Source organism: Eupeodes corollae, chromosome 2 (assembly GCF_945859685.1).
Source record: "Eupeodes corollae chromosome 2, idEupCoro1.1, whole genome shotgun sequence".
Classification (NCBI taxonomy): domain Eukaryota; kingdom Metazoa; phylum Arthropoda; class Insecta; order Diptera; family Syrphidae; genus Eupeodes; species Eupeodes corollae.
In genome coordinates, this window is record NC_079148.1 from 132,373,226 (window position 1) to 132,398,692 (window position 25,467).

Below are 25,467 nucleotides of genomic sequence, written 5' to 3' on the forward strand. Positions count from 1 at the left end.
ACAAATTTCAAATAAAAATTGTTTTTCGTTTTTAAATTAAAAATGAAACCCTTTATTGGAAAATCCTTTACGTAAACAAAAATAACTAAATAGCATCGAATTGTTTCAAAATAAGTCTTCGTCTTCATCCTTCTAATTAAATACTTAAATCACATATAGCCCACATGCTTACTCTATTGACTTATTCATTGAAGGTCAAACGATGACATCCTCTACATCAGAGGAGAAGAACTCAATGAAAAAGATATATGAAACAATTCTTTTAAATTATATAAAACTTCACTCTTTTTGTGTCCTTGAAATAAAGGACGCACACAAAAACTACAACTATAAAATGTACATGTTAAAAAAGGACACCAAAAGACCTATATTAAACTAGTTCAAGGATAAATAATGATGTGACATTTGGTGCATCGATCCCTATAAGCCCCGCTCGCTAACCTAAGCTTCAATTAGAGAGATTTAAAAATATCCTATGGCTGCTGGCAGTTGTTTGTGCATCACCATTCTCAAGTTTCTTCAAGAGGATTATGCAATTGGTCTCTACAGTTACAGTGGGTGTGCTGTGCATCCTGGAAAGGTGAAAACGTCATTTGTCAAGAGTTTATACTGAAATACCTAGCCTAGACCTGTACTCATTTAAAGCAAACTGTATTCATTCTCTACCAGAGAAGGATGATATTCTGTTTTTGTTGTTGATTGTTGGTTCGTTTATTATTTTTGTTGGTGAGTTGAGTAGGTTACGTTTTACGTAGCTGTCTTCTAGCTTTTTATTATATTCTCAGGTTAACACTGATTTTATAGAGCGCAGGTCACGCTGAAGGATTGTATACTGTATTAGTTTGAAAATACAGTAAGGTCACAATAATCACAGTGTGTTCACAAGTCCAAAGTTTAAAGAATTCTCAAGCTTTTTTGACGTTTGACATTCAACTTGAATTGGAAGGTATCAAAAAACAAAGCCTTATGAAAAAATGACATTTAAAGTAATTTGAAGTGGAAGAAAAGCAAATTTGTCAAGTCATTCTGTAAAATAATTCTGTATCCGTTTAAAGAATTGAAAATATAATTTAATATGAACAACTGCTTTGAATACAGATGTTTTTTAATTATCATAAAAATACACATTTCAACTCATTTATCATCATGATTATATTAGTGTTGCAACAATGTTTTTGTTTAAACAATATTAACAATATTGTACTTTTTTTAAATTCATTCATAATGTTTCTTTTTTTTGAGAAAGAAATATCTTCAAAAAGTATTTTTGAATTTTTAATGAAAATAGACCACGAAGTATTTGTAATGAGCAACATTTTATGCTAAAGATATAAGAAGTGAGAGGAGATTTGTTTTTTTTTACTTGAAAACTAACCCAAATATCTTCACAAAGGTGTTGATAATTTAAACAAATATTTAACATAAAATATGCATGCGAATATGTAAATTAAAATCAAAATACTAGTTTGAACTTAATTTGATGTTATAACAAAAGATTACGTATTGATGATGATAAGTTTAGGTCCAAACTTCAAAGATTATATACATTTTGGCAATATGTGTTTATTCAAATTGTGTGTGCAAATCACGATAAGGGGATTTGTGTTGATTTCTCTTGTGAATGACTTTGAAGGAGAGAAACGGTCAAGGTCACAATTGCACAAAAAAATATGTTTGCATAGAAAAAGCACCCTTTAATAATTGAAATTTCTTTTAATTCATCTGTTTTTTGGTAAATAGATATTCCAAATCTAATGTAAGTTTTAGAATCTCCATTACAGAGATACATTTCAGCATTATTCTATAAAATGTTTGCAAATGTCATCGAAAGTCAATGCTGTACTTTGACATTTGTAAAGTAAACAGATAAAAAGAGACAACATTATTTGTTTACGCAATAATACATCAGTTGACAACTGTCCCTTGTTAAAAACTGACTGTAAATGGCAAAATAAATAGTGTTTTACAATCAAACACTGATTTCCATTTTCAATTTAAAACTGAAGTGACCACTCGAATATTCTAAATCCTTTTATTATTAAGTACACTCGTAAAACTATAAATTAAATGTAAAGTGGGGAATCACAAGTAACGCTTGTATAGAAACTTATTTATTCTGAAAGTAATTGAAAACCGGTTAAAACAGGTGGCAACTGATTTTTTAAATTTTATAATTTTTAAAAGTGCAACAAAATTAAAATTGTGCAACCCTCCTCTTAAGGAGGAAAAAAAGAGGATTGAAATAATATTTACTATCTTATCTTATCGGATACGAAGTGTGGCGTCTACTTTCATTTGACAGTATTGATATAAAAAAATTAACTCTCCAATTTACCACACTTACAAAAATAGGAAATATTAAGAAATTCCAAGTTTCCAACTTCTTTAATAAACAATTAAAAAATGGGCGCATTCACAAAGCTAGTGACTACGCAGTCAAAATTCAACTAGTCAATCCGCAGCTGTCATATTAATGACAAATACAAATACAGTGTCGAGCATAAGTCATGGTACTCAAAGTGCCATGTCATTAAAAGCTTTGAAAGAAAAGAAAACTTAAGGACTTAATTTTCATGCATCAAGTTATTTATTATGATAAAACCTTATTCTTTGTATTCCAATGGAAAATATTCAAAAACAAATTCTATTTTCTAGCAAAAAATAATAAAACCTTGAAATCTATGAAAAAAGTAGTGCAAAAGTCTAGGTACTTCTGCACTTTACTAGTTTTAAATGTTTAAATTTGTAACGGTCCTGTTGGCTTTGTTTTTTTTTTTTACATGAAGCTTGTAATATGACATGTGTGTGTCAATCAGTACAAAGCGATCGGTCGTGCAGGTTAAGGTTAAAGAAATTTTGTTTTTTAAAACCAAAAAAGCGATGGTTAGAAAAGAATTAACGGTAAATGAGCGTCAAATTATTATTAATTGCCATGAGCAAGGTAGAAGTTATGCGGATATTAATAAATAGTTGGACGACCCAAATCTACCACACAAAATGTGATTAACCGTTACAATAAAGAAAACCGAATCGAAACTAAAGTCAGGTCTGGTGGTCCGCGCAAGCTTACAGAAAGAGATGAACGAAAAATTGCGAGTATAATAAAAAAAGATCCATTCAAAAGTGCTCCAAAGATTGCTACCGATATACAGATTAGTTTAAATAAAACAGTTTCTCCGTGGACAGTTGCAAGATCGCTCCAGAGATCTGGGTTTAAGTCGTGCACACCTCGTAAAAAGCCGTTCGTAAGTGAAATAAATAAAAAGAAAAGACTGGACTTTGCAAAGGATTATAAAAATAAATGGAATGAATTTTGGGACAACGTAATATTCTCCGATGAGTCGAAATTCGACATTTTTGAAACATGTGAAACACGGTGACGGTGGTGTAATGGTATAGAGTGTATGTCATCCAGTGGTATCGGGAATTTGACAATAATTGATGGAATTATGAATAAGGAAGTTTATTTGAACATCTTAAAACAAAACCTTCAACAAATTGCAGAGAAACTTGGGATCGTAGACACATATTACTTCCAACAGGATAACGATCCCAAGCATGCGGCTACAAATGTAAAGTTGTGGTTCTCCTACAACACGCCCACATGCTAGTTACACCCCCCCTCCCAAATCTTAACCCAATCGAACATTTGCGAAACCCACCTTAAAGAGCTCCCGGTATCAGAATGGCAATTAATAGGGTCAGATGTCACGCGAAAACTTGTGAACTCTATCCCAAATCGTTTAAAAGAGGTTATTAGGCCAAAGGTTTTCGCAAAAAAAATATTAGGTAATTATATTCTTAACATAAAACATTCGAAACCGAATTAAATTCTTTTGTCCTTCTAGGGTACCAAGACTTTTGCACTATTGTTGTTAGGGACTAATACTTTTATTTTAACTTTTTTGAGATCCTTGAAGGATATTTTTCTGTTTTTCTTGTGTTAATTTGTCAAAGAAACTTAAACTTGAATAAATCAAAACATAAATTAAAAATTGTGTCTTTATATCATTTACACAACTCATTTTTCAAAAATACCCACACGGGTACCAAGACTTTTGCTAGACACTGTATATAAAATAAGAAACATTTCAGAACTTCAAAAAGTTTTTTTTCTTTTTAAATTCAATAAAATCAAATAAAAGATACTATAAGGTCCGCTTGCGTGCCCTCCAATTTTACGAAAAAATAAAATTTAACCAGATTCTGTTTGCGTACTATTTTGCAGTTTTTCGTAAAAGGAAGCGCTCATGAGAGAGTAAAATATTTCCCCAACCTACGAATTTTAGCCCAAGAAATTTCTTTTTGCTGATTTGTGAAAAGTGTCAAATTTGACAGAAATTCAAATAAATTGCTCGCTTTTGCTGTCAGTTATAAAATTTAAAAACAAATTTTCAAAGAACAGCAATAGGACAGTAATATTGTGTGAAAAATTTGTTGTTTTCCCGTTCGTTTACTTTTTTGTAGTTTCTTGGTTAGAGAATTTTACCCCCACTCTTAAAACTATATCTTTCTACGAATTTTAGTTCAGAAAGTACGCGCGAACGGACCTTTACTATGATTGATTTATATTTGTATTTAAATACCGAAAAATTAATTACATTTTAAATTCTTGTGTTCTTACCGAGCAGCTGATTGTGAAATGTCAAAATCAGTGTCGGAGGGGAAATTTTAACTACTTTTGTAGTTAGATTTAGCCAATTATAATCACTTGACTACGTAGTCACTAGCTTTGTGAATGCGACCATTCTTGTGTTAAAGCTTTTGCAAAAATGACAGGTCAGGTCAGCCATATATATATGAAAGAAATGATTGTCTGCTCTTTAAATCACCAAACTTCAAAAGTTTTTGAAAATGGTCAATTTAGATTTGTTGTATATCTTCGTAGCAGACAAATATTAGCTCCGTTTGAGTACTTTCTGCACTAAAATTCGTAAAAAGAGATATTTTAAAGTGTTGGGGTAAAATTCTCTCAGAAAAAGAGAAAACTACAAAAAAGTAAGCAAACGGGAAAACAACTAATTTTTCCCACAATTTGACTGTCAAATTTCTGTTTCATTTCGTGTTTAGAAGTTATTTTTTTTAAATGGATAAATTAAGACAACATGAACTTGAAGCAACATCATGCTGCTTTTGTGAAAAAACTTGATTAAATTGTAACTTGAAAATTGCAATCTTCTTTGGAAATTTTTTTTTAATTTTATAAGTGACAGCAAAAGCGAGCGATTTATTTTAAGGTCCATCAAATTTGACACTTTTTACAAATCAGCCCAAGCTAATTTCTTGCTCTAAAATTGTTGGTTGGTTAAATATTTTAAACTTTCGTGAGCGCTCTCTTTTACGAAAAACTACGAAATTTTTAAGTACGCGAACAGGATTTAGTTAAATTTCGTAATTTTTCGTAAAATTACACTGTTTTAGGATGGTACGCTAACGGGCCTATTATGTTATGTTTTTCAAGTTGTCCGAAAAATAGAAATCAAGAGAAATCCTCACCCAGAAATCAGAATTTAAAAAAATCTGTTTATGTTTCTGAGAATACCGAGATCTCTGAGAAATATAAACTGTCCAATGTATAACTTTTGAAATATTGTTTAATTATGAAAGTACATTATGTCAACTGTCAATTTTCAAAGCTTTACCACATAATAAAGGAAAATTCAAATCAAGCGTTCATTATGTGATTTCATATTATTAAATAACTATTCTTCACATTATTGGGGTTTTTTTTGGAAACAAATTTTTCATTAAACATCCCAAATAAGACATGAATTCTGTTCTTCTACTTACGACTGTTGTGTTTTTCTTTACTAATGTGTCCAAAATCTTGCCAAGTTGATATAAACAAACTAATTTGACAAAATTTAGTACTAAACCGTAAAGAAAAAACTACAGAAAATTACTAGTTAAACTAGGTACATTCAGATTTCCATAAAAAAAAAGACTTTGTTGTGGTGCATGGAACACGATTAGATTTTTTTATGTCGTTATATTAGTGTTACTTTATATACGTGTTAACGAGTGTGGTAGAGCTGTCAAATTTGCAGCGAAACATTTTTAACTTCCCATAGGAAGTTATTGTAATGGGTCCGATTTGTCAAATTGAAAATTTTAACATTTCTCGACGCTTCAAGGTCCCTAGAGTCGAAATAAAAGATTTTTAGAAAGATGTCTCTGCGGGCGTGTGTACGTACATTCGCGACGTTTTTTTCGTCGTCCATAGCTCAAGAACCAGAGGAGATATCGATTTCAAATAAATTTTGTTATACAAATAATAAGGTATGAAAGATATCTAACGAACCAAAAACGCTAGAGACTTGAATTAAATTTTATATAATATTGTAACGTGATTCCAAAGAAGTATATTTTTTGAAAAAAAATCCATTTAACGGTTTTTTTTTTATAAATCAAAAAAACTGAAAAAAAAATTTGTCACATCCAAAATTTAAAGACTAAAATATGATTTCATTCCCAAAAAAATTGGTTTCAAACTAATTTTATCTTATAGGAAATATTGTTTTCAACTTTCTATAAAATTTTGAAAAAAATCAAGTTTTTTACAAGAAATAAAACTCTAAAATAGAATAATACTAAAACTTGGTGAAAATTTACTTTCGACTGAGCTTTTCAAAAATTAAAAATGTTGTCCTTTTTTTCATAAAAAATAAAATCTACAAGGAATAGAACGCAAATTTGGTAAAAATTGATACGAGTACATATAAACAAACTTTTAAGCAAGACAAATCGACAGACGGGATGGGAAGTTATCAGTGTGGGTCGCATCCCAGCCTCTTTTTTATAATGGCATTTTTATTAGTTCAAAGAATGCAAAAAAAAGGAAATGTTTGTTTTTTTTTTTTGACAGATCTAGATCTTAAATAAATTGATTTATTTTAACGATGGAAAACCCTATTTATCAAGATGACAAATAAAATCTAAGAGGTACCAAATCTTAGCAATAGGGGTGATTCACGAAGTATTAATAGATAATTGTTTTAAATCAAAACACTGGTCTCCAAAAAAGTATTCGGAATAATTTAACTAATTTTGACTTGTCTTCCAATTTATGAGTAAAAGTTATTTTTTAGATTAATTTTTTGCCGTACTTGCAATTTTCGGATTAAATGATTTTTGCAGCTCGCGTTATATTTACTTTTGGTTATTTTCTGACCAAACACTCAAAACAACACCCTATAATATTGATTTTTTTTTTCTAGTACCACAATTTACAATTGTTTTTAAATAATAAAGATTATATAATTTAAATTTCAATACAAATTGAATTTTAACGTCCTTAATTTGTTTTGGAACTACCTACACTGCCAAGCACTAGAATAAGGCCACAAATTTTGCAATCGACTTTCGGTTTTTATACCTGCTGAAAATTTATACCCGGAAAAGTGTACAACCATTGAGAGGGTACATATTTCCATCATTTCAATAAAAGTGGGTTAATTTGAAACGAGCGTTGGAATTCCCCAATATCTACCAATTAAAGCCTAGTACATACTTGTGAACCATCTCGTGAACCCATACAAATTTCAGTTTTTGGTTCACCCGTGAACTTGCTCGTGAAGCTGAGTGGAAACAAAGTGGAGAGTTTTCGTTCACGGGCAATTCACGTGCAAAATGTACGGGAACTGTTGGTGAAGCTCACTTTCTCCACTGGCGAACGTTCACTTCACGAGGAAGTATGTTTTAGGCTTAACTACTAAAAACCCGAATAAAATGGATGAGTTGGATGAGTTTAGTTCGAATATTTCCGTTCCGGAGTTTACATGTGCCATCCTTTAAAAACTTGCGTATTTTGATTTATTCCGTTCTTTGCAATTTTGTAATGATAAACATATTGTGATTTAGTGTTTTGTTCTGTGTTTTTAAGTGTTAAAATTGAAAAACAAAGTATTGTATTGAAAAAAGTCACGAAAATATGTAAATAATCCCAACATCGGATCAAGGTTGCAACAATGGATTCTTTTAGGAAGGTATGTGGTTATAACATCTTTCCGTACTCGACAAAAAGAGTTCCAGCGATATTTTGAAATGGATGAAAGTTTAGTTTTTTGGAAAATGATGTCAGTGCTTTGATGGTAGCCCTTAACGTAACGTATAAACGCAGTGAATGAAAACTTTTCATAGATAGCTACATAACCGAAATATTTTACCTTCGATTCCTATTGGTTACGCAGTTCATATGAAGGAGTCTTATAATATAAAAAATGTCCTGTTGCGGATTAAATATAAAGAACACCAATGTCAAATCTGCGGGGATTTGAAAGTCGTAGCTATGTATGAGGAACACCAATTGGACTGCAATTAGGCTACACGAAATTTTGTTGCTTCTTCTGTGGATGGGATAGTCGTGACAAAAACAGCATTACATTAAATGTGGCCTCATTGTCAGGCGCTTCAACCTGGGCAGAAAAATGTCAAAAATGACTCTCTAATACTTCCTCCCTTGCTAGGATTGATGAAAAACTTCGCAAAGGCAATGAACAGAGATAGAGCTGCTTTTCAATACCTTCGCCAAAAATGTCCACGATTAGGTGAGACTAAATTAAAAGAAGGCATATTCGTCGGTCCGCAGATAAGATATTTATTTAAAGATGTCAACTTTGACTTTGTTCTAGACGGTAAGGAAAAAAAAATTCTGGGATGTTTTTTGCCTTGTAGCACAAAATTTTCTGGGAAATAAGGGGAGCGATAACTATGTTGAACGTCATACCAACAAATGGGTTGTAATATGTCATTAAAAATGCACTTTTTACAATCCCACTTGGAGTTTTTTTCCAGTGAGCGCTTTCATCAGGACATCGCCAATATGGAAAATCGGTATCAAGGCCATTTGAACTCTTCAATGTTAGCGGACTTTTGTTAGACTATTTAGAGAGACATTAAGGACACAAAATACAAGAGGGCCGCGAAAAAACCACGTCGAAGTTCTGTCAGGGATTGAAAATTTTTTTAAAGTAAATCTAATTTTAATTAATAGTAATGGTTTTTGTGTTGAGTACATATAAATACATAACAAATCTTTTTTACATAAGGAGTACTTTTATAAAGTAAAAATTTGTAGACCAGTGATATCAAAGCCTTGAAGAACCGTCAAATGTTAATAATGCAATCAAATTCGAAAATGTATAACCTAAAAACTTTAAAAAACTCTATTGATTGTGCATGCATACAAAAATTTACTTCCATAGTTATCATTTATTTGTTTACAGGAATATTATACAGATTTGCTAAATATAACTTCCCACAACTCTCTACATTTATAAAGGGCTGGACTAGACCTTATCTATCGTAAGCTAGGTCGCGCAGTAGATCTGACTTTTAAAAAGGTTCTTTTACTTAGAGTTTGTATACTTTACATAAAACGCAGGGAATTTTATAAAATCACAAAAATATTAAAATAAATTAAATGCGCACAAGCCATTAATTAAATTTATTTAAATGAGTGCAACAAACTAGATCGAAGACAAAAAATAAAGTAAACATGGATGAGAATTCAATATAATGGGTCAAACACAAAACGTCCAGTTCATTGATTATATTCTTCAGCAATATAATAATTATTATTTTTATATTGTATCAAAAATGAATCTCTAGTTAGGTACTGTATAATATAATAAGCATCACTCATAAAATATTGATAAAAATGTTTAAATAGTAAACAATGATAAGGAAATATTGTAAACACTTCAAAGTATGAAAATTCAAAAAGAAGTCGTCTGTGTCTGTCATATTTTTATATTTGCATAACTAAACTTAATTAACTTCTGATTTTTTTCTTCTTCAAATTCATACCTATAAAAATGATATCAATACTCGTATCTAGGAAGGTATTCTATTTTTGTTTCCTTTATTGATTTTAAAACAAACCAACAAGGAATTCTTCTTATTTGAGAAGATCCACATTTAAGAGGTTCAAAAGCAATTGTTATGAATAATTGATTTTTTCTCATGTTTTCCTTTTTTCTTCAGAAGAAAGTGAGTCTGTTGTGAATTCGGATTTAAACTCACCAAACAATTTCACGTTCACAATTCAAAATAAATTGCGACAGCAGTATGAGCAAAAAATCGATAACCAGTAGATACATATATGCAAGTCCTTTTGTATTGACTATGTGCCTACCTACTTGACATTCAAGGATTTTCTTTATTTATTTCAATAATTCAACTCTCATTTTTACTTCCATCCCCCATGACACAGCGTCCACACCAGCCCCGAACCATAACACCACACTTTTTTTCAAACTTACCAATAATATGCAATAGTTTCCCCTAATCCGTTGCGTACATTTCTATCCAATAAATTGTAGCAAATATTCGTTGAAGCACCTTCCATCCATTTTATGAAAATAGGTCCTTTGGATATATTGAAATTAAACTGCAGGAATTTTTTCGCATCATATTGAGTTTCCCAATGGAATTGTTTGGCCACACGGGACCAGAATTCTTCTGGATTGTCCAAAGATTCTTCATAGAATTTCCGATATTCATCCATGGACTTAATGTATGCATTGCGGCTGATCAAGGAGTTCGGATTGTAAATTGATTTTTCTGATGGCATTTTGAATATTTTTTTATTTGTTGTTGTTGTCTTATTAAGTCAGTTACACTTCTTTTTTCATTAAATTTGAATTTAAATAGAAAATAAAATATTTAGCTAGTTCCGTTTCACTTTAGCATTAGATTTAATGTTTTTCTTTTTTAAATATTATATATAACTATAATTTATTTAACGTCTTGTTTGAATTAAAAAACCGTCCATCCAAAGAGGGAGTAATTCGCGAACTAAACTGAAAAGTTTCGCTTCTATTATTTTCAATATAAGGTGTTTCTGTGACTGGCTGTAGTGCGGTAGTGTGTCGTTCATTCATCTCTGCAAAATAAAAGGGGAAGAAGAGAGAGCTTTATTTTTTGCGTAAATACTTCTACTTTTTTAAAAAATAGCTTTTTTTTAATGTCTCTCCAAAGTTCTCAGAGAGAAAGATAAAAAAAATAAATAAAAAAGTTAAGTCATGTTTTTGAATCTGATAAAATGTTAGAATGGAAGTATTCAATGACCAACACATGGGAAACAACAAGGTGGCGTGTTCTGTTTTTATTGTTTGTTCTTTAAAATAAAAGTGACTTAACCAAGATGATTTTATGTTCGCGAAATTGTGTAATGATGATTTGTTTATAATAAATTCTTCAATGAATCACCAAACATTAAAATAAGCCTGTGAGACAGATTCAGTTTGTCAGAAAATCAAACTACACTTGAGCTTTTTAAGTAAAAAACAGCTTTTGTAAGTACTTTTGCACTGAACGCTTTTAAATTTATGTGAGGTGATGTTTTGTTTGTACTCTCATTAGACGTGTTCAAACAATTGCGATCTCAGAAAATTTCTTACCCAATTTTTTAAAATCTGTTTATTGATACCTTAAAAAGAATTACATTGAATGATGATGATTATAAATTCTTGTTAAAATCAATAAATCAATCTTAAATTAAAAAAAGTAAACAAATAGGGATAACGTTTTGTAATTTTTAATGTATGATGTTTGTTTGGGAAAAAGAAAACTAGAAAAAACACGGAATCGCTAAAAAATATTATAGCCTTTTCAAACTAAACCCAAAACCGGGTTTTCGCCAAAATTTTTACGAAAACCCGAAAATCGTTCACACCTAATATTTACACGTTTTGATTTGACATTTAAATTTGTTTAACACCGGCTGTCAAATTTTGTATTGATGAAAACATTTATGAGTAAAAAGTTTTGTTCTTCTCGAATTATTTTTGAAAATAAAAAGGAATTCTAACCAATTCAAATTGATTTTAACTAGCTCGTCTAGAAAAAGAGTTTCAACTGAAGTTCTGGGGACGGGTGGAATTGGCTCACGACATGAACCACCAAGACCTAGTTCACTGTAACCGGTTCAAACAATTCACTAAGTAGAAGCTAATTGTGTAGAAAATATATCATAGAATCAAAAACAAACAAAACTGTTACAATACAAATTAAATTTATTTAAAACATTTTCTTCTTCTTTCACAATAAATTCAATCCAAAATACTGAGCTTATGATGCTGACTATAGCTTCTGTTGGCCAAATGTGCCTTCAGAATCGCCATATATTGTGGCCTTTCGAGAAACTTATAGGCGGGTTTGAGAAGAGTCTGCATAATTTTGTGTAGGTCATTATGGCCGGAACAGAAAAGGTCAATTCCTAGTTCCCGATTCGCACCAAAATCACACTCATCCAAAGAGGTCACTGAAGCTGTTATGATGGGCTGCAATTTCTCCATGACTATCTCTTTGGTTTCTTCCTTTGAGAACTCGCCTGGTACTTAAGATCTTCTTGATGTTGGTAGGCTGTTCATCAAGTTGCGGTAGCCCACTGTTGTGGTTTTATTCACTGAAACAACGAGTCCCACAGTGTGGAATGTTTTGGCGCAAATTTTCCTAGCCCACAGCAACTTAGCCTCCACCAGAAATTTTCTTTCATACTTATTCTCCTCCACCAATGAACTTATCACCTTTCTCATATCTCCCAAATCTCTCCCAAACGAGTTCGAAGACGCATCCCTTGGAAACGTCATGTCATTACGAACTATGAGCAAGTCTTCCTCGTTATTGGGGTTGTCATAATAGCCATAATGAATTTCGGTTCCTCCCTTAACAAAGAGCGTTTGAAACTCGGAGGATCATAAAAGAACCGCCAGTGCCGCAAATAGTTACCGGGGACTCTCGAAGTTGGTAAATTTTCCAAAATTTTGTCTGTTGCCACGCAACTCCCCCGAAGTTTCTTTTTTTCTCTTCAATATTCTGTAAATAAAAAACAAAAAGCAATAATTCTTATTTTGTAAAGAAATTGTATAAATAATATTACTTACCACGACGAAATTTATTTCAAACTCAAATATTTGTTTTGACAGTAGCCATAAGCTGTTTTGTTTACATTAATTTGAGCGCTGAATGTTTCGAAAGGTTTGTTTGTTTAGTTCAACTTTGAATTGCTACTAGTTTTCGAGAGGTTTTATATAAAACTTTTGGTTTACGAAAACTTGTGGTCTACCAAAAATGTATGGGAAAACTTGAGTTTTCAATGTAGGTTTTCGGCGAAAACCTTGGACTTAATGTTAAAACCCTATTAAGACTGCTCTTAAAGGGATTTTTAGGCCTTAGGCATCAAATTAACATACTAGATGTAAACTGCTAATTAATATTAATTTTCATACAAAGCCTTTCTTTAAAGTAATTTCACTTTTTTAGCTATGCTGGCCCTCTTGGAGATTTGGGGGAGAAAAATATAATTAATTTTCAAACGCTATCTGTTGATTCGTTACTTCAACAGGAAAATAAAAACATCTATTATAACAAAGTTCGACAAAATACAAAAATCTGGTTCCCGAAGGTTCCAATTACATTTTGAACAAATGGATTTGGTAGTTGTCATGAAACCTTTTGGAACATATCAGAAAAGAATCAGCTTTGATTAAAAGATTTTTCTCCACATTTCTGATGAACCTACAGAAGGGCTAGTTGCATTAAAGAATAGATGACTTAAAAGCGAAGCGACTTAGAAGCGAAGAAAAATAATAAATTATTTTTTTTTTTTTTCAAAATATGTTCAAATATTCTTAGATTCATTTTTTCACGTTTACCCTTTTTGTATATTTTTTAAATGTATATATTCATGATTAAGAATTCAAATCATGAAATTTCTTTTCTTAAATTTTTTTAAACCAAAATATTTGATGATTTGCAAAATTCAATAATCATGGATTGAGAATATAAAAGTTTTAATTATATTTTTCCTCGCTTTGTTTACAAGCGGAAATCTTTATCGCCACGAGCGATGTTAACTAAACGGATGCGGATTTATTGTATTTTAATTATTAAGTGGATGTATATTTGAGAAAAATAACAAGCCTTTTTTTCCAACTTGAAGCTTGACGTCAATCAGTTAAGAGGATGTTTATTATCTTCAAAATACTTTAAAGTCAACAATTTTATATCATATTTATCTACATAACATAAGTATGTTTGATGACTTGTGTATATTTGAGTATCTTTTTATTGAAATTGAGATCAAAATGTAGATAACTGTGAAAGTGGTTATTCTAATCAATTTAGTCTGACCAAATGCCGATTAGTTGCCGAAATGACTACGGAAAGCGTGCTATTATTTTATCTTGCCATAATGAAATAAGAAACAAAACAATAACAATACCTATCTACACAATGTTGTGAAATTGAAAATAAAAAAAATTATTTAGATTTTATATTTGATAAATACGATTTTTTATCGAAAGTTTGCAAGTCATAAATCTTAGATGTTAAAATTAATTAAATAATAATCATAAATTCATCTAACGACGATTTAGCAAATTGATAGTTCTTTTATTTGTATAAATGAGTTGGATTTATGTTTATCCTTGTAAATATATATGTCTGCCTATTAAGTTTATTTTTTTAATTAAATAAAATAAAAATTAGTTAATCTTAATTAAATCAACAATAATGTTTTATTTGGGTTTTAAAACTTGTCATTTTAGGTGTGAAAGATAGTGTTTCTGTGGATCATGTTTGTTTATGGAAATATTGATTGGTCACAGCCACTTTTGATTTTAAGTTATCTTAAAGTGTTCGCATCGAGCTACACCTCTTGGACTTTTTTAAAGATTTAACAACGTTTTGAGTATGATTTAACATTTTTAAAGTACCTGAAAAAGAAATGAAATGTCATCTAGTGATAAAAGAAAATCCTATAAGACCTGCTATAACCCACGTTGGAGACATTTTTTTTCAAAACAAAAAACTTTAATAGAGTTATGGAATACACGTCCTAAAATCGTGATGAATAAGATCATTTTTATTTGAGAAACATGAGAAACAAACAAATAAACATAAAACTTAAAAAAAAGTTTGGTAAAGATTTCTAGAAATTCAAATACTTTGGTTTTTCATATTTTTTGTTCATACCTGATATTTCTTAAGCAAATGTTACATTGCACAGTAAATAATGATACACAAATTGGTGGCCACAAATAATAAGAGTGGATAATTTGTTTTCTTCTCATAATAGAATCTATGTCATCAACCTTTTTAATTGGAGCAAATTATGCTTACGAATTTTCTTTGACTTGATTGTAAAATATTTCCAGTGCTACCAACTATTAATGACAATCACTTGCAATGTACGATACATTTTATTTACATATGTCAGATTTGCAATGGTAAACAAAAATAAGAGTGCTGTGTAGAATTGCATGGTTTCTGGTCTTTTTCACTTTCGATCGCAATGTATTTATTTAATTACCTTTAGACTAGTGTTTAAGTGTTTAAAGTACACTTGATTTTAAATAAGTGCTCCAAGGAAGAACGATTCTCCAACTAAAGCCTAGTACATAGCTGAAGTGAAACGTGTTTTTTCGGAGATCTCCAAGTGCAGAGCTGTACAGTTCTGTCAGCTTTCAAAAAAAATTGACAAGTTCTGACAGTCGGCTGCTGGTAAACAAAAGTGAAAAAGAATTCTTTTTATTAACATTTTGTTCATTTGATTATTGCACCTGAATTATTTTTCTAAAGCCTATGCTCCAACTTTAGGTAGTGAACCAACTATCGTCACAAAAAATCGACAAGAAGTTTTAGATTTGACTCTTGTCTCGTTAAATCTCTCAAATAAAATATTGAATTGGAGAGTATCAAAGCAGAACTTGTTCTCCGATCATAGATATGTACATCCAATTCACACTTATTGAAGGGACCCCAAAACCGATCCAATTCCGGAATTATAGGAAAACAGATTGGCCAAAATATAGGGCGACTCTGAAAAATCTGATTAAACCAGAACTTTCGGATCCGCCCTTGTGCGCTCTTGAACTCGATCAAAAGGTCGATGAGCTTACAGCAGCCCTCAATAAAGCCATGGAAACTGCCTGCCCTCTCACTACAGTGCGGGGAAAGAAGAAACCATATTGGTGGGCTGCTGAACTAGATATACTCAGGAAAGGCTGTAGAAGGCTTTTCAATCGAGCAAAAAAGACTAGACATCCCCAAGATTGGGACTCCTATAAGGAATCCCTCAAAAAGTCAAAGGATCCTCATGGAGATCCTTCTGTAACTCCATAGAAGAATCCTCGGAGGCATCAAGGATAAGAAAGATTTTCTCGACAAATCCAACCATGCCTAGTTGTCTTAAAAACTAAGATGGTACATGGACTAACTCTTGCGAAGAAACGCTAAACCTACTATTAGACACCCACTTCCCGGATAGCTCCCAATCCGTTAATACAACAAACAGTCCTGGGTCGGGTATTAACTTATTTTTTCCTCAAGGTCTGGTTACAAAAGAAAAATTGACATGGGCTCTGAATAGTTTCAAACCTTACAAATCTCCAGGTCCAGATCAAATAGTACCAGCTGAGCTACAATATACCATTGAGATAACTTCGCCCATCATTGAGATGATCTTCAAAAGTTGTATAAATCTGGTCTATATACCTCAGCGATGGAGGGATGTAAAGGTAGTTTTCATTCCCAAGGCGGGCTAATGCTCGCATGTCAACCCTAAGAACCTAAGACCTATTAGCCTATCATCTTTCATTCTCAAAACTCTGGAACGATTGATCGATATCCATATACGTAACAACATTGAGAAGAGACTATCAATGTCTCAGCATGCGTACTGCAAAGGGAAACGGGTAGAAACAGCCTTGCACACTCAGGTAAGAACTATCGAATACTCCCTAGAGAAAAAGGAATACACTATGGTGGCCTTCTTGGATATTGAGGGCGCTTTCAACAACGTTGACACATCCGCTATCACTTCTGCTATGACGACCGATGATGTTGCTATCACCGTCACAGGGGAACATCCTAATACACTGAGAGACCTCCTCCAAAATGCACTCAATATGCTCACTAGATGGGCTGATCACTGCGGAGTATTAATCCTTAAAAAACAGACCTCGTCCTTTTCACACGGAAATACAAGATCCCAGTAATTGGACCTCCTTCAATAAAAGATATACCACTAATTTTTACCAATGAAACCAAATACCTTGGTCTGATATTGGACAAAAAATTAAGTTGAAAATCTAATATTCAGAAAAGAGTTAAAAAAGCTACAGCAGCTCTTTTTCTTTACAAGAAAGCCATAGGAAGCAAATGGGGTTTTCAACCTCGCAACTGGCTATACACATCGGTCATCCGACCAATAGTTATGTACGGGGTTGCAGTATGGTGGACTGCACTGGAGAAAGTCACATACTGCGACAAACTCAGCAGAGTCCAGCGCACTGCATGTCTCTGCATAGGCGGGGCATTGAGAACCACACCCTCAGCAGCGTTAGACACTCTCATCCATCTGACACCCCTTGACATCTTCAGTAAACAAGTGGCAGCGAGTACAGCGATAAGACTCGACGCCTCATCTCACTGGACCAACAACAATGTGGGGCACTCCATCATTTTGAACCTCTTTGGTTCTATACCAAAGTACATAGACTACACTATACCTAAACCCCTATTTGGAAAAAACTTCCAGGTATCCATTCCATCCATAGATGAATGGGAAGACAAAAAACTCCTGGATAACAAAAGTATTCATTTTTATACAGATGGATCCAAGACAAATGAGGGAGTTGGTAGTAGTTTGTACTCAGAAAAGCTTAATCTAAGCATCTCATTCCGCCTCCCTAATCATTGTAGCGTCTTTCAAGCGGAAATTTTAGCGATCAAAGAGGTTCTCTCCTGGCTAAAAGAAAAAGTGATATCAAGTTCTAATATCCGCATCTTCTCTGACAGTCAAGCTGCTATCAAATCCCTTGACGGTGTCTCGACCAAATCTTTAACGGCCCTCGATTGTCGATCGTCTCTTATGGCGCAGCAATTTAACATTCACATCTGTTGGGAGCCGGGCCACAGAGACATCACAGGTAATTGTAGAGCCGATGAACTCGCTAAAAATGGAACCGTCATACCTATTTCACCTGAAAGGGAGAAGATAGGTAAACCGATAGCTATACATGTAAACTTATGCTAAAAGAAACAGCTTTTGCGATAGCAAACTTTAGGTGGTACAATTTACCAACATTCGCAGCCACAAAACTCATATGGTCTTCACTGGACATAAAGCGCTCTAAAGACTTGTTATCTCAAAGCAGACTTCATATTAGCTCCCTAATAGGTGTCCTTACGGGACACTGTCTCATAGGCAGACACGCAATTCGACTTCGCGTAGCCTCAAATGACTTCTGTAGGAGCTGTATGGACGAAGAAGAAGAGGAAACAATCTCTCATCTCCTCCTATGCACTTGCCCTGCTCTTTCACTTCATCTGGGGGACTACTCTTTTGATAATCCCAGTGAACTAGCTAAAAAGGATATCAAAAATCTTCTTCGCTTTATAAAAAGCTCAAAAATGGTTCGACTAGTTAGAAGTAATTCTCCAGATTCATGTGGTAATACAACGGGCCTTTCTTGGCCTAAGTGTGTGGATTTTTAATCCGCAGCCACGTGAACCTAACCTAACCTATGCTCCAACTTCCAAATAGCTTCACTGGCTTCGACCAACGAAGCCAGTTTCAAAGCAGCGTATACGGTTTGCAAAAGTAAAGCTTTCACAATCGACTTGAAGAAATTGGCAAAATGTTCTCTTTAGTGAAGAAACCAAGAGAAATTTATTTGTTTGTGATGGCAGACTTTATGTGAGAAGGAGGACCAATGAAGAGCTGAAACCTAAGAACATCATAAAAACAGTTAAGCATGGTGGCGTAAATATCAAAATCTGGAGTTGTTTTTCGTATGCTGGAGTAGGTCCTATCTACTGATTAAAAAGTATTATAACCAAGCAAACCTATTTGGACACTTTAGACACTATATTTCTTTTATATGCCGAAGAAAATATGCCTTTAGTGTGGACCTACCAGCTAGATAACGACCCCAAGCACACTGCTAAGGTGGTCACCAGGTGGTTTCAGCAAAATAATGTGCAGGTTTGCAATGGCCTTCTTAATCTCCGGATCTAAATCCTATCGAAAATCTTAAGAAAGATTTGAAGAATGGAGTCTCGACAAAGAAAACAATAATCAACAGGAGTTGTGAAAAGAAAGTAGTACCCGTGGCATGATGGTTAGTGCATTGGACTGTCATGTGAGAGGTCTTGGGTTCAATCCCTGCCTATACCACCTAAAGTTTTTTCACGGGTACTGCCTCTTGCGAGAAATTGACGAATTCTCCAAGAGTAATTCTTGTCATGAAAAGTGCTTTTTCAAATTTGCCGTTCGGATTCGGCATATAAACTGTAGGTCCCTTCCATCTCTGACAACATTACTCGCACACAGGGATGGTTAAGAGTTGTCAGTCACTAGGCCCTAGTTCTCAAACGGACTGTTGCGCCACCCAATTCAATTTAATTTAAAGCCTTTTTAGAAAATTAATGGAACAAATCGGTGTCACATAAAAAGGCTTTAAAACTACATATATAAATTGTAAAACTAGTTTCAAAGGCGTGTCGATTCCGAGTTTATAATAGTTCAGAACTCGAATTAAGATGGTTACATAAAATCTTTAATAAATTGAGTTTATTGATATCTAAATAAAATTTATTTAAAAAAAAACTCAAATTTCAATCGAGACTAGAACTTGTTTCGTCAATTATTATGTTTGACGTGTAAGTTTGAAAGATAAGGCAAGATTTCGAGCAATTAAGATAAAAAAACGTGGCAGCCTTTTAAGCGAGAACCTTTATTGTATCGAAACGACTTTTCCTTACTTAATATATACTTATGTCTTAAAAGTTTTGATTTGTTGTAGTAAATTCTCTTCAGATTTTTAAAACAAAATAGTTTTTTTCAAAAGCTTAACATTTCGTAAATAAATCAATAAATACACATTTAACTTTTTCAAATAGTGGTTTTGAGTTTCCATTTGATTGTGCCATTTTTACGAACAATTTGTATTTTTAAGATTTCAAGAAATCATTTCCCAATAGATGGAAATATTATTAGTCAATTGTAAGGCTCGCTCAGATAAAGCAAAAAATGTTCAAGAATTCTATTTAAAAGTCTTCAAAATCTGCGTTTAAAGTTTTAAAATGTTTTTGTTTTGGTCTTTTTTTTTTAAAGTAGTATTTTTTATATTGTGATTAAATTGTTCTCAAAAACTTTGTTTAAATGCTACAAAATATGTAACCTTGAATTCTAGTACATGCGTTTTAATGTAAGGCGTTTAGGGCTTGGTGACAATCTTTATAAAAGTACTCTACACAATATTGTAATGAATAAAACGTACAATGTTTTCTTTAAATATGAATTCACGAAACATTAACTAGAGCCTCCATAAATGCTTAACACTGCATAACTATGTTCCTGTTGACAAAAATTGTTCTTATATATTATTTTAAATGGATTACAAACAAATTAAAAAAAATCTTGCCTCACTTCTTCTTTAAGTATGAAATAAAACGCTAAGGTTTAATTCAAGCAAAGCCTAAAGTGAGTATTTGACAGAAAAAAGGAAAATTACAAGTAAAATCATATGTCATGGAACTAATAACAATTAAATTTAAAATTTTGTAAATTCACATACGTTCCAGTTTAGTTGAAACCTCCATAGTCTGTGCACTTACCCTATAAATTTGCTTTGAATACATCTTGAATTCTTATTGTGAATTAACAAACATTTGTATGGTCTTCAAAACAACCAATTGTGAATCGACACAATTTTGTTTACAATTTACAATTGTCAAATGAAAAAGTACAGGATTTTTCTTAACCTATTTCGGCACTTACTTTTAAGTATTCGCAGAACGTTCGGCTTTCGTGGTGTGTATTGTTTTTCAATTAAATTATCTACCCCTCGGTATTTTTCCATTAATTGAATTAAAGCAAATCTTTGCGTGCATTTATCACTGCCATACTTCCACTCCCATAACTTTGTTCACTTAAATCAAACATCCATTCCAAGTAGTTTCTTCATAAATGAGTTCAACAACAATGGCTGAAGACGATAAAGATGTCCAGAAATGTTTTGAAGTTGCTCTGGAACTAGTTTACAAAGCTGGAAATGTGTGTTATCTTTTTTTCAATTTGTTTTTTGGGATATGTTTTATCTTATCTTATGAAATTTTGTTTTCTCTTTTATAATGAAGATTATTTTGGAGCGTAAAAACAGCCGGAAGAGTTTCGTTTGCAAAGAAGGTGACATTGACCTTGTAACCGAAACAGATAAACAAGTCGAGAAATTGTTGATGAATGGTTTGAAGGCTCAATTTAAATCTCACAAGTAATTTTTTTTTAAGAAAAATTAATCTACGTTTTAAGAATTGCGTAATTTTTATATAAATAGATTTATTGGAGAAGAGGAGAGCGCCGGTGGTGTTACTGCAAGACTTACAGATGCTCCCACTTGGATAATCGATCCTGTTGATGGTACAATGAACTTTGTTCATGGCTTCCCACATTCTTGTATCTCTATTGCTCTGGTCATAAATCAAGTTACTGAAATTGGAATTGTTTACAATCCAATGTTGAATCAGAAATTCACAGCAATCCGTGGAGAGGGTGCATTCTATAATGATAAACTAATTAACGTTAGTGGTGAAAAGGATCCAAAAAAAGCTCTGGTAACTAGCGAATTTGGAACAACACGTGATCCAGAGAAGTTAAAGGTTGTTATAGAAAATTTCAATAAAATGGCAGCTTTAGTTCATGGGTAAGCTAATACTTAAAGAAAATCTTTCGAAGCCTCTTATGATAAGGTAGAAACTATTTTTCTTTTACAGCATTCGTTCTCTTGGTTCGGCTGCTTTAAATATGGTCATGGTTGCAATGGGTGCAGCTGATGTCAACTATGAGTTTGGTATTCATGCTTGGGATGTTGCTGCTGGAGATTTGATTGTTCGTGAAGCTGGAGGAGTAACAATCGATCCAGCTGGCGGAGAATTCGATATGATGTCGCGACGAGTAATAGCGGCTTCTAGTATGGAGTTAGCTCAAGAAATTGCTAAAAATCTTACACAGTTCTATCCTCAACCCAGAGATGATTAAATTAAAAGGAATAGGTATATAATAAATATACCCAAGAAATATGAATGCATGTTGATGGAATGCTAAATTTGTTTATGTTTTAAATAATTGAATTTAACAAAAATTTGTTAATAAATATATAACTAATAACTTCATGTTTTGTTTCTTAATCATGGAGGCATTGAGTCATCAGATGAATACGAAATTTGTCCAATTGGCTTTTCAATTGTGTGTCTATTCAGAGGTTGACTTGAATATGACTTGAATTGCGAATAAATTGTAGGTACTTCGGGAAGTTTTGAAACGTAAATAATGTTCAAGAAATGTTCCGAGGAAAAAGAAATTGCTCAGGAGATTCTTGGTACAGGTCATTATGTATTCGAATTCAACTATTGTAATAAAGGAAAAGTTAATGCAAGGAAAGGTGGGAATTATTTTTTCATATAAAATCAATTATTGTTCGAGTAGCCTCCATAACCAAAACAATTACAAATAGAATCTTCGCTTTGAAGTTTTGCTTATATTCTGAATATCTGAGGGAATGCTCTTCATTTCGGCATCACAAAAGAAACGGAAATATATCCGTTTTTCCAATTCTTTTGGACCGGCTGATCTAATTCCGTTATTTTCTTATCTAATTAGCATGGGCAGGTTCAGGCAACATAAGGGACTTCATTTGCAAGCAACTTCATTCTTTGAACGCATATTTTGACCAAGGCAACTAATTAGTTTTTCAAGTGTCATGAATTTCAAATTCAGAAATTTACTTCACAAACCTCTACTTTAAGTTCATAGTACAAGAACGACCAAACACGTTATTGTATGCAAAAAATTCCTCGGACAATCCACAAGTCCATTACTATTTGTTTTTTGTACTGTAAAGAAATATTACTTATTTCTTTTTTAAATTGACAAGGAACCCTTTTACAAAAAACATTAAATGGAATTGTGCAGAAAATAAATAAATTATAGAGTAGTAAAGCTCAGCTTTCAATTGAATGAAAAAACATGATCAGTTGTCATTTTGACATGAGTGGACTTGACTTGATAGTTAGGGGGATTTTTCTTGACTAACTTTCCAGTCGAAATTATAATAAAGTTAACTTAATTGGAAAGCAATTTTTTGACAGCTGGCCAATCAGATGGTAGAAACTTACCTTAATTTTAAGTCCCTTATGTCGTCTGAACCTTTCCTATGTAAGAAGTGTTATTTTCAACATTAATAGGTCGAAAGTGATTCACTGAAGTGTAAGCTAGTTTTAAAAATGGACGAATATGTGGAAATAGAGTCTCTGCGAAAATCGCTTGTGTAAGTAACCAAAACTTGCATCTACGGTATTTTTTCCATTATTTGATTATCTAAATATATTATTTCACCTGACACAAGATAAAAACATCGAGTATATTGGTTTTTGTGTCTTGGGGAAGACCACATTTATGATGATGTGCTATTATTTTGCATGATATCTTATGAGAATTTATAGGTATTATTCCAATTAATCTTTGCAGACCTGGATTTTCGCTGCAGGATGCATTATTTTCGGATGCAACTGACAGCAATGCTCCTGTTGATATTTATATATAGAACCTCCTGAGCCTTGTGTTCTCACCGATGAAGAATCCGGCAACGAGGAAGATGAGGTCCAGGACATTCGACACTTATTTATCTAGAAAACAACTGCTAGCCCCAGCGGAAATCCATTTTGCTAACCAAATAGTCGGTGGCACGGACGCACGGATCCATCAACGTCAACACCGGTGCAAATCTCTCCGATCAGAGTTCAAAATGGTTGAAATCTCGGATGGAGAAAAAGGAAACGGGACTGACTTCTTCGTGGGTAGAGGGTGATTTTTAAAACTCGGAAAGCACCGAATTTCCGCTCGCAGAAATTCGGAAGCCTATAAGAACAAAACACCAACTGAAGTTTTCGAGGAGTTTTTCGATGAAAAAGTATGGGAGCATTTACGAGAAGAAACACAAAAATACATGTGTCAAAAATATGTAACTGATGTTACTCCCATAACAGTCGAAGAAGTTAAATGTTTTTTTTTCGGAATTTTAATTCTATTTTGCCTTCCTGTCGTGATTATTGGGATCAGAAGTCTGACATGTATGATGAAATGGTCAGCAACGCTATGCGCCAAAATGGATTTTTGTCCATTTTAAAATATGTATGTATATAAACTGTGCTGAATGATGCGGATTTTGATTCTTCCGACAAGGTGTGGAAGCTGCGTACACTTATTTCGTGCCGAATCAAGATATTGATTATGACGAAAGTATTTTAGCAGGAATCCAATGAAGCAATTCATCAGAGGTAAGCCAATCAGATTCGGATTCAAAGCCTGGTGTGTAAATTCTCCCCACAAGTACCAGGTAAATTTTGAAATCTATTAAGGGCCAAGCCTTTTTTGTTATTTGAGAGCACACAATTACTCTGCTACTGGAACTTTTCGAGAAAATAGAATATATAAATCATCATCCGGAAAAAGTTTTGCAGAAAAAATGTAAATTCTGAGCTCACTAAAAATAAGAAAAAACCAAAGCTTTCATCGGAACAAAAACGAAAACAGCAGCTTGTTTTCATAAGACGTAAATTCCAGCGAAGATATGGCTTCAAATTTAATTCTTTGTGTAATGAGAAACTTTATCCTGAATAGGGTGAAATCTATCAAACCCCAAAGAGAATTCATGGTTTGATTCGAGCTGTAAAGAGGTTATTAGGTTCAGAGATGTAAGTTTCCGTTGTTATAAAACCAACCCGACTGGAAAACCGGAATAAGTTCAAACATGCTAGAAAGACTTGCAATGGTCATATTCGACGAACTAAATTTTTGCATGATCAGAAATTAAGGCAAAAAATATTAAAATGTCCCAAAGGTAGTCAAAATTTCTGGTCATTCGTAAAAAGCGTACGAAATACCACGTCATCCTGGGTTCCAACGCTCGTCCACAATGACACTCGCTATGTAAGCTCGATTGATAAAGCCAATTTGCTTGAAGCACAGTTTGCTGTTAATTCGATGAAATCGGAAAGTGTCATGAATCCTCCTGTTCTTGAGGCGTAAACGACAGGCTGATTAATTATCAGCTCAAGAAATATCTCGAAGAACGCAAGCTTCTTAATGACCGACAGTATGGCTTTCGTAGCAATAGGTCCACTGGTGATCTCATGGTTTATTTCACCGAATAGTGGAAGAAATTTTTACATCGTTTTGGAGAAAGTAAGATTATTGCACTTGATATTTCAAAAGAATTTGATAGAGTTTGGCACCAAGCTCTCTTATCGAAAATTGCTTTTGGTATTGATGAATCTCTTCTTCGTTCGATTAGAAATTACCTTTCTAACCGTTCAATACAAGTTGTATTGGATGGTTCTTAGTCTGAAATTCATAAAATAAATGCTGGTGTTCCCCAGGGCTCCGTTTTGTCTCCGACT

The 25,467-nt window shown here is 32.9% G+C and overlaps 2 protein-coding genes across 2 annotated transcripts in view; one reads left to right on the forward strand and one right to left on the reverse strand.

Moving 5' to 3' along the window:
• LOC129944236 (acetyl-coenzyme A synthetase) overlaps window positions 1-10,833 on the reverse strand; it is a 34,719-nt gene extending 23,886 nt beyond the window's left edge. The window contains exon 1 of the mRNA XM_056053546.1: window positions 10,263-10,833. Coding sequence (XP_055909521.1) covers window positions 10,263-10,573 — 311 coding nt within the window. The 5' untranslated portion in view covers window positions 10,574-10,833. The remainder of the gene's footprint in view (window positions 1-10,262) is intronic.
• A 9,935-nt stretch (window positions 10,834-20,768) lies between these two features.
• Window positions 20,769-22,182, forward strand: LOC129945589 (inositol monophosphatase 1). The gene is made up of 4 exons (XM_056055418.1): window positions 20,769-21,067; window positions 21,151-21,284; window positions 21,348-21,713; window positions 21,784-22,182. The coding sequence occupies exons 1-4, from the start codon at window positions 20,981-20,983 to the stop codon at window positions 22,046-22,048; spliced, it is 852 nt and encodes a 283-aa protein (XP_055911393.1). The 5' UTR covers window positions 20,769-20,980; the 3' UTR covers window positions 22,049-22,182.
• Window positions 22,183-25,467: the final 3,285 nt, after the last annotated feature.